We start from the raw sequence: 16002 nt of genomic DNA, 5'->3' as shown, positions 1-16002 counted from the left end.
CAACCCCCTCCTTGAGTTTAATTAATTTGATAGAGTGGCTCACAGAACTCAGGAAATCATTTTACTTAACAGCCAGATGGAAGAGATGCATAGAGCAAAATATGTGGGGAAGGGACATGGAACTCCCAGACTCTCTGGGCATGCCACTCTCCTCGAATCTCCATGCCTTTACCAACCTGGAAGCTCTCTGAACCCCATCGTTTTGAGTTTTAATAGAGGCTTCATTACATGGGCATAGTTGATTAGATCATTGACTATTGGCAATTGAACTCAATCTTCAGCTCTTCTCCCCACCCCAGAGGTGTGGGGAGGGGGATGGGGCTGAAAGTTCCAACACCCAAATCACACAATTGGTTTCCCTGACAACCAGCCCTGACCCTTAGGGGTTTCGAAAAGTCATCTTATTAACATGAATTCAGGTGTGGTTGAAAAGAGCTTGTTAGGAAAAACAAAAGACACCCATTTCACCTTTATTCTTCTGGAGTTATTTCAAGAACTGAGGACTAAAGTACTTATTATAAGGAAAGATGCCCCTATGACTCTCATATGGGAAATTTCAAGAGTTTTAGGAGCTCTATGCCAGAAACAAAATGAAGATATTTCTTATTTTAAATCCAGTACTGTATAGCATTGAGAGCACTAAGGTCTTGAACAAATCTATATTTCCCTGTTCTCAGCCTTTTTACAGGTAACATGGGAGTGTTCCATGGGAATCTCCATGGCCTGATCAATCCCTATTCTAAAAGCCTATTGATTACAAGAAAGTATGTCTTTATGGCTTCTGGCTTCAAGGGGTATTGTTTTACCTGGGGCCAGTGATCTATCTGCTTCAATTTTACCTTTACTGGCATGGCACTGGCTGCTCGCCCCGCCTGTCCTTGTGCCCATATTTTGGAGTTAGCTCGGCTTAAAACATTTAGGGGAATCTTTTCCTTCTCAGGTGCTGATGTATCCTGTAATAGGGCCACAAGCTCAACTCCCCCACTTTGGGGACTTGGATCTCTATTTTATCTTATTCCTAGCTTATTGAGGGCCTTAACTTTAGATAGCATGTCCCTCCCCAGAGGGGGAACAGGGCATTCTGATGCATACAGATCTTATTTCACAAGTCAAGGGCTCCAGAGACCTTTTGGTCTCACCTTTTCCTGATACCTCTTTTATGTCACACTTTCTCTTTGTGGGCATTCAACATAGAGAATGTGGCTCCAGTATGGAGCAAGAATTTTAACATGTTCTCCTCCTACTGCCAAGGTCACCCAGGGCTCCTAGAGCCAAGTGGGGAGCCCCATGGCCCTGTCACTTCTCATCTGTAGTCAAGGGAAGGTGCCATGGCTTGGTCCTGTTCAATCCCTTCCCTCTCTGGGGATGGTTGGGACAGTCCTGCCACTAATGCCCTTCCTGTTTGCAGTGCACACACTGATTATTCCCCAGCTTTGTTGGTGGCCTTCTGGTCCCTCAGTGGGGCTGGGGTCACTCACCCATGGTGTCTTCCTTCTCTTCCTCAGGTTACCTTGAGTAGACTGGAGGGCCACAGGTAACAGGGCAGCTTACATTTTCATCTTCTTGTCTTCTTTTTCATGATCATCAGGGTCATTGGGATCCCACTCAGGGTCAGTCCCTGGTACAACCTGTTCACTAGACCTGCGAATGACTGATCCTGGGTCATATTCGTTATCTGCTGATTTTCTAGCTTTTAACAAAACAGCTGACTTTTCCTCAACCGTGAGGAGTGTAGTTAACAGGCTTTGAATATCTGCCCAGGTTGGATTATGAGTGACAGGTTTATGAATTCCTCTGGGTCAGCTTTCAATCCTTTAGTGTGCCTTCCAATTATACAAATCAGAAGTAGAAAAGGGGACGTGCACATTAATAAGTCACCCCTCACCATCAGGCACCTGTCTTAAGGGATATATCCCAGGTTTGTAACTAGTTCCTAATCCAGGTTTGTACTATCTGGAAGAGGAGGGTGAAGAATCTTTTGTTGTTGGAGAGTCCAATTCCCTGTAGAGGTATTGCTCGGGGTATGTGTGCGAGGTGGACTCTGAGGTGGGCTTTCCTTAGTCCCATGTTTCCTGATTTGGAAGAGCAGGTCCTCCTCATCAGAAAGATCTCATAATATGGGAACTATTTTTGAAGTCTTCGATTCAGCCTGTAACCCTTCACTTAGACATAGTGCCATGAAGCACTGAACATAAGGGATTTCTTCCCATTTCTAGATTCTTTTGCAAAATAGATCCAGTTGTAGTATGGTGTTAATATTTAGGGTCCCATTTTTATGGCCATTCTTCCCCATCTTCCAGTGAATATTGCAGCCAGGCTGTGTTACATAAAAAGATCATCTGCTCTCGAGTCAGTGGGGAATACCCGAAGACCTTCCAATTCTGAAGGATGCAGCCCAACGGGCTCTCCTCGGGGATGGAGCTTGCTCCCTCATATTTTAGGATCTTTTCTTATGGTCTGTTTCCAACCTCCCAGGAGCAACTTGTAATGGTTGGTGGTGACGCAGATGCCACAAGGTTTTGCCCAGAGGAGGTTTAGCACCCTCATAGCCTGAAACTAGACCCAGGCCAAGTTTTCTCAAGCCAAGTCTGACTCAGGCCAAACTAAATCCTTAAAGGGAAAATAAAACTGATAGATGCTGGATTTCACCCAGCAACCACTGATAGGGAGGGCAAGGAAAAAAAAGGAGACCTAGGAGTCCAGAAAAGCTGGACTGTGGAAAAACAAGATTAATGTCGAGCGTCCTCCTCAAATACCTTAATGTTGAGCATCCTCGACAAATACAAACAAACAAACAAAAAACAGACTCAGCAACTCCAGAGGGGGGTTGACCCCATCTAAGGGGACCCCTCCTCCGATCACAGGCACAACACAAAGACAGACTCAGTGACTTCAGGGGGGACCTCGAACCCCCACCTTGTCACTCCAGAGGAAAATACATCTCCAGAGGAGACTCGAACCCCTGCCTAGTCAACAGGGATTGCTCCCATTTGCCAAAGTGGCCAGGTCGTGCAGTCCATGAGGAGACTCAATCTCCAGAGGGAACTCGAACCCCTGACTAGTCAACAAGGATTGCTCCATTCGCCAGAATCGAGCATTGGTCCTTCTGGAGTGGCCAGGTTATGCAATCCTTCCCACCAGAGGGGACTTTCACTCCCCGGAGCCAGGCTACCTCCAGATGGGGACTCGAACCCCAAAGCCAGGCTCCAACAGGCAAATTTTGTGAGACAACTTAAAGAAATAACTCTTATAGCTGTGCTGTGGGGAGGTAACTCTTATAGCTGTGCTGTGGGTTTGGCAGCACTCACCTCCATTGAGAGATCCTCCAAGCAAAGCGCTCAGTGCGGCCGCTGGGTCTCCCAATGGGGCAGCGACGTCAAGCCAGTGGCACTAGCACCACGAAGGGGTAAGCCCCACGTTGGGTGCCAAATCTGTTACCAAACCAAAGTGGGTTCGCCTCCTGGCAAGTTAAATCAGACTCTCCACCAGAAATAGTTGTCTCACAAAGTAAAGTATATTTGCAGCAAATAGGAGACCTTGCTGAATCATTTCCAAAGTCATGGCTCCCCAAACAAAGGGAAGCAGAGACCTTTTATTTTGGATGGGGAATAAATATTCAAAAGGGAGAGGTGGGCATTCACTTGCACAGGCTCAGTTGGAAAAAATGCTTCCACACACACTGCAGGTTACCGTAGTAAGGCCTAATCTCCTTTTGGAAAGATCTTAGCATTAAAAATAAGGCAAAGGGCCCGGTGGCTTAGTGGTTAAGTGCGCGCGCTCCGCTACTGGTGGCCCGGGTTCGGATCCCGGGCGCGCAGCGACGCGCCGCTTCTCTGGCCATGCTGAGGCCACGTCCCACATACAGCAACTAGAGGGATGTGCACCTATGACATACAACTGTCTACTGGGGCTTTGGGGAAGAAAAAAGGGAGGAGGATTGACAATAGATGTTAGCTCAGAACCGGTCTTCCTCAGCAAAAAGAGGAGGATTAGCATGGATGTTAGCTCAGGGCTGATCTCCCTCACAAAAAAAAAATAAATAAATAAGGCAAAGGTCATAGGCATAGCTCTTGTGGTGAAGCTTGGTCTGGTTCAGGGTGGTTGGTGATTGCATCTCCTTAACATAACAAAAGGAAAAAAAAAAACAATTTGGAAAAACAATTAAATGTTTCCAATCCCACCCTTGAGTTCCTCAGAGTGTTTAGTTGGTGACATTTCCTGTAAAGCTTCTATCTGTCCTTCAAGACTGTTCTCAAATATCACCTCCTTTTGTAAGGTGATACACAATTAATTACTTGAAAGATTTGTTAAGATTTTGTGTACACTTCTATTGGAATTTATTTCACTTTTGTTATGTTTTATAGATATATATATGTATATATCTCTCTATATATAGATATATGTATGTATATCTCTCTATATAGATATCTATTTGCACATCAACCTGTGAGCCCCTTGAAGAGCTCAGTCATCCCACAAACTTAACTACATGCTCCATACTTAACACGTACTAGGTGCTGATAAATATTTGTGGACTGAATAGCTTTCTAATATTATTCCAATATTATAAAAAAATAGAGATGTTCTAATCTTCATAAGTCAGGTTAATGGAAGATGAGACAATATACTTCAATAGAACTTATTTGGACCAACTTGGAGTTTAATAATCATATTCAAAATGACAGTTAATATTTATTGAACTTTTCCTGTATTCAAGGCATTGTTCCAAGAACTTTATATAAATTACTGCCTTTAATCATGAGTTTGACTTCCTTTTTATAGATTTTGTATAGAGTTTAAAAAATACATCATCATCATTATAATAGCTGATAGCTACATAGCATTTACTGTGTGTCGGGCACTATTCTAATGCTGATCATATATTAACTCATTTATTCTTCACACCTACATCATTTATTACATAGTTTCTATTATTATCTCCATTTTATAGATGGGAAAACTAAGGCACAGAGAAGTTGTCTCTTGCCTTAGATCACACAGCTAGAGTTGTGAGGCTAGGATACGACCCCGGTGGTCTGGACCTAAAGCTCACACTCTTACTGATTAGGCTAAGCCCTGTTTCATTTTGTAATTAACATTGCAACACATGGTTCAGAATAGTTGATTACTATCCATGGGCACTTGAAATAATAAGCATTTATTTCATATAACCTCCTTTCCTCTATTAATTGAGTCAAGATCTACTCTTGCCAATCCCCTTACATACTTTCCATTTTGCCTATTTCATTCTTTGTTAAATAAGGGGAAATCCCGTGGAAGATATAGAATTGCCTGAATGAATAAAGGTTTGTGTGAAATGTTTTCTCTTGTTAAGGCTTTAGATTATATCTGTCCTATCTATTCCTTTGGTTCCATTCTTCTCTCCTCAGTTCTGCTTTAAAATCAGTGTGGAATGTTTATTGGATATTAGCCCTGCAAAAATAGGCTTACTGCATTTGGAGATGCTAAAATATATTATTCCATTGTGTCTCTGGTCTGAAAAACTATTAAAATTATATTCAGCTTAATTGAAAAAAAATTAGTATAGAGTTCAGACTTACATCCAGTGTATGTACATAAAGCATGATTCATAAATATTAATAAGACATTTATGTTTGGTAAACCCACACTTACTTGAGAATTCAAGTGAGAATGTGATAGTATCATATCTTCTTCAGCGTACAACCTTGTTGTTAGTCAAAACTAAGGCAAAAATCTGACTAATGCAAATAATGCTTAACCACTGTAAGTTAGAAAAAAGAGTGAAGGGACTTTTCAAAAGTATGAAATAATAAAGTCCACATTTGATGATTGAATATATGGGCTTTCAATTTAAGGGGCTCAAATATCCATTTTACAGAGGTTGAAAACTGCCATGATACATTTTAGAAGTATCTTGATGCCTGTTTCTGAGACATTATCTTTTTGTCTTTCTCATCAATTAATAATGAATTACTTGAAAATAATGATTTAATTTTAAAGTCCAGTAACATATAGTGGACTTTAATGAGTGATATTATTACCTTATTGGTATTTAATACTCTAGGGTTGTAGAAAATGAGAGGTTATGATAAGTACTTGGGGTAAAATCTATTGAAAAGACTTGGGTTCCTGTAAACCCAGACCTAACTTTAAATAGGAGTCTGTCCATATCACAGTTATAAATGAAACAAAGAATTAGGACCTATAAACAAATGTCAAAGAGAAATGGAGACGGAGACTAAGGTTATATTATGAGCTTTGCTACTACATAATTTTGTGTCTTTAGGACATGTGGTTTCACCTTGTTGGAATTAAAGATCTTCCTTTGTAAAATCATGAATTTGCATTAATTGATTTTCAAGGTCCCTTCCAGCTTTACAATTCTGATTCCATTACTGGTTCAGGATCCTATCTCTTTCAGAATCCAGTTTCTTGGATTTAGCTTCTTTGTTTACATCGTTCTGAATACATTAAATAGGCACAGGGTAATCCTCCAAACACAGCATCAGTCTAAGCACTATCAAAAGTAGGAGGGGAAGGGGGCCGGCCTGGTGGCGCAAGTGGTTAAGTGCACACCCTCCGCCTTGGAGGTCCGGGGTTGGCAGGTTCAGATCCCAGGTGCACAAGACACTGCTTGTCAAGCCATGCTGTGGCAGCGTCCCATATAAAGTGGAGGAAGATGGGCACAATGTTAGCTCAGGGCCAATCTTCCTCAGCAAAAAGAGGAGGATTGGCATCAGATGTTAGCTCAGGGCTGATCCCCCTCACAGAAAAAAAAAAAAAAATAGAAGGGGAAGAAATGCTATGAGATTTATTGCACACTTAGTTTGATGCTTACTTTGCATATATTGATTAATTCAATCAGTTTGAAAATATTACTATAGGTAGATGCTTTAATTTATTTAACTTAAGAAGATGAACACAAGGTTGTGAAATATTTTGCATTTAATTGCTTTTGAATTAACGTGTTTTATATTTATTTTAATATCATGCATTTTTTCATATGTAAGATAAATATTGTATCTACAAATGTAATAAATTACATCTATTTATAAATTAATATGTGCTAAAAACTGTATATTGTTTGCATACATCTAAGTGGAATTTTTATGCTGTAAAGATGCGTTTACGTGGTAAGACAATGTATGTATTGAGGCAAATAAATATTTTGCTTATTAAGAATTTTTTCTTTCTATCTTTCTTTTACTTTCCCATAGACTTGCTTCTTTCAAATAGCTGTATTCCCTTTTTGGGTTCATCAGAAGGACTGGATTTCCAAACCATTCTGTTAGATGAGGAGAGGGGCAGGCTGCTCCTGGGAGCCAAGGACCACATCTTCCTGCTCAGTCTGGTTGACTTAAACAAAAATTTTAAGAAGGTCAGTTTATTTATATATAGTTGGCTGGATGCATTTATTTTCATCTATATACATCGTCTCTTTTGTTTTATTTTAAGTGACTCAATGTCAAATGCAGAAGGTCATTTACATGTCAAAAAAAACATATTAAAAGAACATATTGCCTCTGACATATGTTTTGGATTTTTATGGATTTAAGTATATATACATGTTCTTTGTTAAAAGTGAATGAGTATAATACCAAAACCTTTGAAAATATGAATGAAAGGCATGAAAAATTAGTAAATGGATAATACATTATACTGTAGAAATTCAAAGTTTTAGATTGAAAAGCTGGCAAATGAGTTATTCATCAAGACTTAAGATTTATGTCTCTAGCAATTATTGTAAAATTAAAGTTTTATTAACTTTCAATTAACAAATAAGCATACTTTCAATTGATAGTGTGACTATGGTAGCATTTTAACATCACACTGTTTTCTCTAGGCTCTCATTTTATATCTGAACAGGTTTCTCCTATGGCCCAATCACAGTCAGATAATGAAGATTAATAAAGCCCCAACCATGGGCTCATTAAAAACAATCTTACCACTAAAAGGAAATATATACTAGTTATTCAAAACACAAAAGGCAACTGCTGCTATATCCTACATTTCAACTAAGACCACGATACCCAAAGGAAAGGGTTCCACGCTTTAGGCCTTATCAATTATTATCACCTAGTTCTTTAGCAAATATCAATATGTATACAAGCAAGATGAATACCAAGACTAGAAGAGATTGAATGACCGATAAGACATAAAATATGATGTATTCTTCATCTATGAGGCATTTTTAATTGTTTTTCCTTTTCTTCTTTTTCAGAAGTATTGCAAAAGAACTACTAAGGGCCATTGCAAGGTTTCAGGTCAATAGTTTCCAATATTGAATTAGTAGAGACTTCTTCCCGTTCAAAAAGAGTTGTTTCTAGATCATCCTAGGACCTTGAAGCTTCATATAGCATTCACCTACAATGACTGCTTTAACTTAACCCTCTAATTTTGAGATGCTTTTAATAACTAAATATCAGTTACTCAGTTATAAGAACATTATCAGCACTCAGGACTTTAGTCTACATAGCCAAATATTTATCTCCAGATGTGTTAATATTGCCTAATTAACACTTTCATTAGCAACAATGGTTTATGCTTTTTAATCATTTAATTTTGAAGTAGTTCTTCCACACATTTTTGACTGAGATTCACCAAAAGGAGTTATTTTTTATGAATGTTCAGACCTGATAAAGAAATAATTTTTGAATGCAAATGTATATACATGCATTTCATGTAATACGTGAGGGCTAAAATATTGCCACTAATTGTTCTTGACTTGTGTTAAAATCCAAAAACACAAACTCATAAGGTTATCTTATTTAAAAGAAATTATAATTATTCTATAGTCTGGATATTGTTTACAGTAAGGTGAATTGAGCAGTTGATTATGTGCTAGAATTTGAAAAGCTTACCCTCCATTCTGCCATTCTCTCTCTGTTGCATTTATTCTTAAGAGTGTATTTTTTCTTTAGGAATTTTTTTTAAAAGTATTCATACTCCTAGGGGAGCCTACTGATGGTATTGACTAATATCTCAATCATCAGTAAATATCTTAGCAGGGGATGACTCTTTTTATGAAAGGTCAAAAAAATCTTAGTCAACTTGGCACTTTTGCTTTAAGAGATACTACATAGCTAACAAAGCATTTTTCCAAATATGTCTGTTTTAGTACAAAAGCAAAAAGCAATTCATACTTTTAAGGGAATTTGGTCTTGTGTTGTTCTCTGCCTTCAGGGATTGGAAGAAAAAGTCCATTTATCTGAACTGAGTGTATTAGATCATTGCTTAAAATAAATTCTGATAGCATAACTTCCTTCTGTGACTATTTTAAGCAAATCTCTCCTTGGCCGTATTCCATGCTTAAAATGTGCTAATATTTAATAGAATAAATGTTTATGAAATTTTACTTTCCCTTATGACGTTATTGAAATAAATGGTTATTTAACACATTATATAGTTAGGGTCTGTACCAGAGATTTTCTGCCTAACTGATATTTCTTTATCTTTATAAAATGTATAATTCATAAGGGGGTTATGTGGGCAAAGGTAAGAATTTATGTTTATGTAGGTATCCACCTTCAAAATTTATATAAATCGCTCCAGTGCTAAAAGGCACTCTACAGTAGAAAGTAAGTAGAAAGTAAGTGTCAAGATAAGTGCTTTAGCAGTGTTTAGACCTATGTGGTTTGCATTGGCTCAACGCCCTTCGGCAAAAATCCAAACTCCTCTGTGGAAGAAACCACACACATTGGGACTCTGTGGGGCTGAAGGATGTCCTTTGTACTCATTAGAGTTAAAGCAATCTACAACACATAATTGAGTCATGAGTGACTGGTTGGGAATTTTTTCATCTGGAAAATTAAAAAAAAATTATTGAAAATATTCAATTGAAGTAGCAAAATTTAGGATATATGTTTATTTGAAGTTTTTGTACAAATAAGGCAGTGCCTATTGAAAAATAGCCATTATCATTTCATATTTGCCACAAGCCTTTAGTACAGAATCACCAGAAATGATAGCAAAATCATTTACCAAACTAATTTAGTCATAAATATTATTAATGCCGTTCGTATTATCTTTATTCTGTTTAGACTAGATTTTGAGTCTTGTACAATGAATGGTGCAGGTGTATGCTGAATAAACTTTGATGAGTAAATGACAGTAGAGCAAGAAAGTCAAAATTAGACCTTTCAGGGCATTTCTACTATCTAGAAAATAAAAATTAAGTAGACTGAGTTTTTTTTTTTTTTAACTCTGACATTTAGATAAGAGGGATAAGATTCTGATTTTTTTTTAAGAGGAAAGACTATTTCTATAGTGTATATATCTATAGGGACTTAATAGACTTAAGGGCAAGTATGAGTACACATCATGGGGATGTGATACGTCACAATTTTAACTAGGCTTTTCCAAAGTTGGCCCATAAGGCCTCTCTTCAGTTAGGGAAGACCCTGTGGATTCCTCTCTGAGACAGGTTTGGGACAGATGTGGACATTGTTTTGACTTTCTCTTCCCCCAACACTAGACAAAACGGAGCAGTAAGAACCTGCCTGAGATGAACCCATTCCAAGGGAAGGCCAGGGCTCTGGACCTGTACTTACCACTCCCAACAGTTATGTTGTAGGTTGAGTTCTCCCAGAAGCCAACTGTGAGATGAAGATTAGTTTATAGAATATTTGTAAGGGAGTGTTCTTATTCTTGGGATCAACACATGTGAGAGGGTCTCTAAGGAAGCAGTATTATACAAAGGGAGAACTGTGATGCAGTTCCAACAAAAGCCTCAGCTGACAGACCAAGCTGATAAGGTGGCAAACATTTCAACATTTTCCTCTAGTGTAAGTGATAATACCATTATTCAATTGGGTTTATCTTATAAAAGAGAATCTCCATTTTTTCCCTATCTAATCCATTCACCATGACCATCAGTGTTATCTCTTAAAAAAATAAAAAACTGATCATATTTTTTCTCTATTTATACACTTCCGGTGTTCTTGATTTCCAAGGAAATTTAACGAACTCCAGATTTCTGTTGACTTCTAAGTCTCTTCTCAACCCATTTCCACCCTATGTTTCAATTCTAGTCTCATTTTTATCCATTGTTCATTGTTCCCTGACTTGCACTTTACTTGCTGCTTCTCTCTTTCTCTTTCTCTCATTCTTTTACTCAAACTGCCCTATTAGATCTTTCCAAAATAAATAATTTTCCTTCAAGTTTTGTGCCTTTGCTAGAGCTTCCTGAAATTGCCATTCACTTTCTTGCTCATCTCACTCCTAATTCTGAAGGCACTTATCTAATTTTACTCTTTTATAGCCTTTTACTCTCCAAGGCCTTCTCACTGTTAGGAGACATAACTATTCTTTGTGTTTACTAAAGCATTTTATATATTTATACCAATGTCAGATCCCTATCTGAAAGAATTATCATTGTTCATTTGTGTAAATATATCCTGCATCCAAATTATATACTCCTTGAAGGGGGGACCTATTTTTCATGCACTTCTTATTCTCCTTTAGCACATAGTACAGTATTTTACACATAAAAAACACTAAGTAATGTATTTCTTCAATTTTTTTGAATTGATGATTTTGTTATCTTTTCTTCTTTTAAATGTGAGATCAGTATATTAGTCTCACCAATGGATGTGAGATCAGTATATTATTCTTATCAATTAGCAGGCTGTCAGCTTAGGGTAAAAGACACCTAACTTGTACTGGTAAAAAATAAGGAAATTCTTATTATATTATATAATAAGAATAATGTCCAGAGTTTGGGTGGCTACAGAGATGGTAATATCATCTGCTTAATGATGATATCAAGGACCTAGTTCTTTCTGTCTCTTCTGTCTGCCATTCTTGGTGTTGACATTATCCTTAGGTTGGTAGCAAGATGGCTGCAATAGTTTCATGGGTCACATCCAGACGAGGAAATATAAAGGGATAAAAGACCGTCACTTATTATGTCTCTTTCTTAGGGGCAAAGAAACCTTTCATAGAACGCTCCTTCACATCTCATTGGCCAGAAACGTGTCAATTCCAATTTTTAAATTGGACAGGGGCGGGAGTAACTATGATTTGCTTACAATCAATCAATTACCTTAGGTAGAAGAAATGTTCAGGAATCAGTCACATTGATTACTACACTTACAGAGAGGGAGTAGAAAATAAGCTTTCTGAAAAAAATAATTTACTTAGGGGACTGATTTTTTCTCATTAACATAGGTTACCTGAGGCAAACATAAAGTTTTCTCAGCCAATCAAAAAGAGAGTTGTATATTGCCTATTTGGAGAGAATTATAAAAATTAGCTAATTCTACAAGGAAATTATCTGAAAGGATTTATTTTTCTGTCAAGAGATAGCCTTAGACAGTATTCACTGCAAGTAAAAATTCTTGAAATAATTTATTTTTCTTCATTCTGCATGGTAAAAATTGAAAATTTGCTAACCTTTGCAAATACTTCTTTCGCTTATGTAAGAGTTCATTTGCCTCTATAAAAGTTCTCCATCATTCTTTATTTAATCTAAGCTTTATGAGATCTAGGCTGCTGCAGATCTCTTCAAATTTGCTGATATCCTGTAAGTTTTCTCACTTCAATATTGTAATTTTTATTGGGGGGTGACATTGTCAGGAGGGAGTAGATTACAACTTTGCTCGAAGAATTAAAGACTACATCATTATTCTGTAGTACTAGTATTTAGCATTATCCACTAAATATTTAATGTATGGAGAACATATTTTAAAAAAATCAAATAACTAAATGTGACTTAAGCATCATTGAATGTATTTCCTAGCAGAATTATATCTAAAATAATGCTACTTTGATTGATTGGGTTTGTCAGTCTCTGGGGCTGAAACCAATTATATGCACTTGTAGAAGTAAAACTTGAAATACTTTTTAGTGACTGAACTTTGGGATAATTTTTTTCTTTTGTCCTTCTATTTTAGTCAGTGTTTCTTTTTCACTTTTTCATAAAAAAGTCATTTGAATGTCTACTATTGGCACTAGGAACATTGTAATAGAATATAAAACTCAAGTCTTGACATAGCTAATGCCCTAGTTAGGGAAAGAGGGCATAACACAGTTAAGTGAGTTATAAGACAAGTTAGAAAATCCTTAAATGTCCAAAGTAGTGAGACACATCTATCATAGGAATTCAGGGAGGAGGGGGGAAAAATCACATGTTGTGTGTGGGATTTGAACTAGTTCAAGATGGATGGATAAAATTTGGATTGTTGCTGACGAGTTAATTAAAAATACTTTGTATTTGGATTTGGAACTTGAGTTTTATTGTTTCCTTGTTTGGTTGGGATGGGGAAAAACATGTTTGAGAATAAAGTAGAGTCGTTTCTCCCCTCCATGTGTATGTTTCTCATAGTTTAAATTAAGGAAACTAGAGTTTCCTGCCCTAGCCCTTAACATCCTATGCCATCTCTGGAGTCAGAGAAAGTATGTAAAAAAAGAATTTTAATAGTCCTTGGGAAAGGTGGTCAACTGTGAACAGACATTTACATCCATTTATCATTTATTTATAAGTGATGCTTTAGAAACCTGTTCAGTGTAGATATCATAATAATGAAAGTGTTTGACGTTTGTACGATATGGTTTAAGGACCCATGGTTTCTAAACAAATGATTCTAAACTACATGGCATCTGTCACTTTGACTACAGGTGAACATTCCCCACCTCAGCCAGCCTTAAGTAGTCCTAGCAGTAATTCACATAAAATCCACAGCCTTCTCTATGTAAACTTCAGGAGTAATATATACAAGCTGAAAGTCTCTCCCTCTCTCTTTCTCTCTCTTTTTTTTAATGGAGTCATAGTTGACAGTAAAAAAAAATGTCCAATATTCTCTGTTTGGTTATGTTATTTAGTTGGGCTTTTGAGTTAATGAATTGTTGGGACCCTTCCATCTGAAAATGTTACTCATTTTGGAAGCAGTTCAAACCATGCATGGGTGGAGTGAGTGTCTAAACCAGCATGTAAGCAAGCAGGTCACAAAGGGAATGATTTATTAAACTAAGTACTGCTTTTGTAGCCATATTATTCAAGCATTTGTTTCTTTCTTTTTTCTTCTCTCTCTCTCTCTTTTTCAAGTGGGTTGTAGAGGCAGACAAGTAGACCAATGAAAAATAAACTTACTCTGAGACTAAAATTATTATTTATTTTACCTACGAATCTAACAGCAACTGATATGTCAACTCATGAAGTATAATAATAAACAACTTTATTTTACCTCCCGTAATCGCTTTGAATCCACTCTGTGGGACTAGTTCTTCTCCTGGACCTGTTTGAAAACTCCAGCAGGCCCCATGGCTTTTGAGAACACTCTTAGGTAGTAAAGACAATTGTTATCCAGTAATTAAAAGGTCCAGTCTAATGTAATAAAACGTCCAAAGTCATTTAAAATTGAACCTCTGCTCCCTTTACCTGTCCCTGCTGGGCATGCCATGTGAGGGAGGGCTCCTGAGGAGGGAAATGTTCAGAGCCCCCTTCTCTCTTGTCTCTACCTAGCGTTCCTTCTCTTCTCTAAGCTTGTTAAACACAATGTATGACCCCTCTAGAGTCAAATTAGAAGGGAAAAGGAAATGGGGTCAGAGAAGTATCTACTGTCATTGTGAGAGGGACCTCACTTCTCATCTTTCTGGTCTTGTCAGACATTTAAAGGTGACTTTTCTTTCATAGGCACCTTTGTGAGTTTTTGGAATTTCCTCTTTCTGGAGTTCTTTCCCTTGCAGTTCTCTGGATAAGCATGACTATATTTCTCCTCTGACTGGTATGTTCTCATTCTTTATCCTGAGACAGATTGCAATTCCAGCAGGTGGAAGTCTTTTCACTCAACTCTCTTGAACAGAACATAAGGTGACCTCATGCCGTCCCATTTTTGAGTGAGCATGGTTCCCATCTGTTCCATGAGAAGCCTCTGTGTGTATTTTCCTGGACACTCTGGAAGTTGAGGCTAATACCAATATAGCCTTTGAGCCTGGCCTCTTTTTTCATTGCAGGCTGTCAGTCTCTCTCTGATCCTTTAGACATTAGTCTACAATGTCCCACAAAGTGCATGTTCAACAGCAAGTGCTTCTCGAGGTCCCATCAAAGCCCTTTTCCTGGCACCTATTTCTCACCCCTGAGGCTTGTAGGATACGTGATAAAACTGTCTCAGATGAAATATCCTTCTCAAGGGAAAGGAAAAAACTTTCTAATCTACAGTTTCCAGCTATTTTATGGCTTGAACATGGATGAAATCATCTAAATGATTCTTGGCCACCTACTTTGAAAATTTTTACATCTTGAGTTAGCATTTTGAATTGCATTTTGAATTTTTCCTCAGCTAAAACTTCTCTTTTAATATCTTGCTATACCATCAAAGCCATAAAATGAGCCCTCAAAAGAACGTTTTGTCTCCAAATGTAATAGGTGAGCTCTTTGTATATCATTCCTGAAGTACACACATTAGAATCAAAGGGGTAACCAAATGGACAATGTTAAGATTCTTATTAATATTATTTACCTTTTGGATATTAATAACCTCAACCAAAACATTTGCTGTTTTACATCTTGTTTCCCATGCTTTTAAATAATATTTCTTTTGGGTTCCAGCAAAGCTAAGCTATAATCAAGACACTAAAAGAGAGTTTAGGACATGAATCGATCCATTTTTAAATAATCTTCAAGTAGTTTACCTTCATTTTGTGATAATAGTCTTTATTCCTTTTTATTTAATTAATTAAAATTTTTTTCTCTTGAAACTGATATGTGTCAAAATTGAATACTGTATATAAAATGTTCAAAGAATTGCTATATTAGCTAATCAATAGTAAAGATCTTTAACTGGGCCCCAACAGAAACCTATTAGCTAAACTTATAGTATTGAAGGCAAAAGCAGTATAATACTTAAAAATTTTCTGTTTAAAGTAATTTACATGTGTTTTTAATGTAAAAAATAATATGGTTTTTTGGGAAAAAAGGAAGTTTTCTTATGGGTTTTAAAATGAGAAAGCAACCAAAGCAATATATACATTATATAGCCTACCTAAGATTACTCCGTATATTTATGGAATAACCTGAGATGA

The 16002-nt window shown here is 37.1% G+C and overlaps 1 protein-coding gene across 1 annotated transcript in view; it reads left to right on the top strand.

Moving 5' to 3' along the window:
• The window catches only part of SEMA3D (semaphorin 3D), a 193568-nt gene that overhangs the window by 82573 nt on the left and 94993 nt on the right, over nucleotides 1-16002 (top strand). The window contains exon 3 of the mRNA XM_058524671.1: nucleotides 7200-7360. Coding sequence (XP_058380654.1) covers nucleotides 7200-7360 — 161 coding nt within the window. The remainder of the gene's footprint in view (nucleotides 1-7199; nucleotides 7361-16002) is intronic.

The sequence above is a fragment of the Diceros bicornis genome, chromosome 3 (assembly GCF_020826845.1).
Source record: "Diceros bicornis minor isolate mBicDic1 chromosome 3, mDicBic1.mat.cur, whole genome shotgun sequence".
Taxonomy (NCBI): domain Eukaryota; kingdom Metazoa; phylum Chordata; class Mammalia; order Perissodactyla; family Rhinocerotidae; genus Diceros; species Diceros bicornis.
The sequence above is the reverse complement of the archived record's forward strand: the minus strand, read 5'-3'. Positions and strand labels throughout refer to the sequence as shown.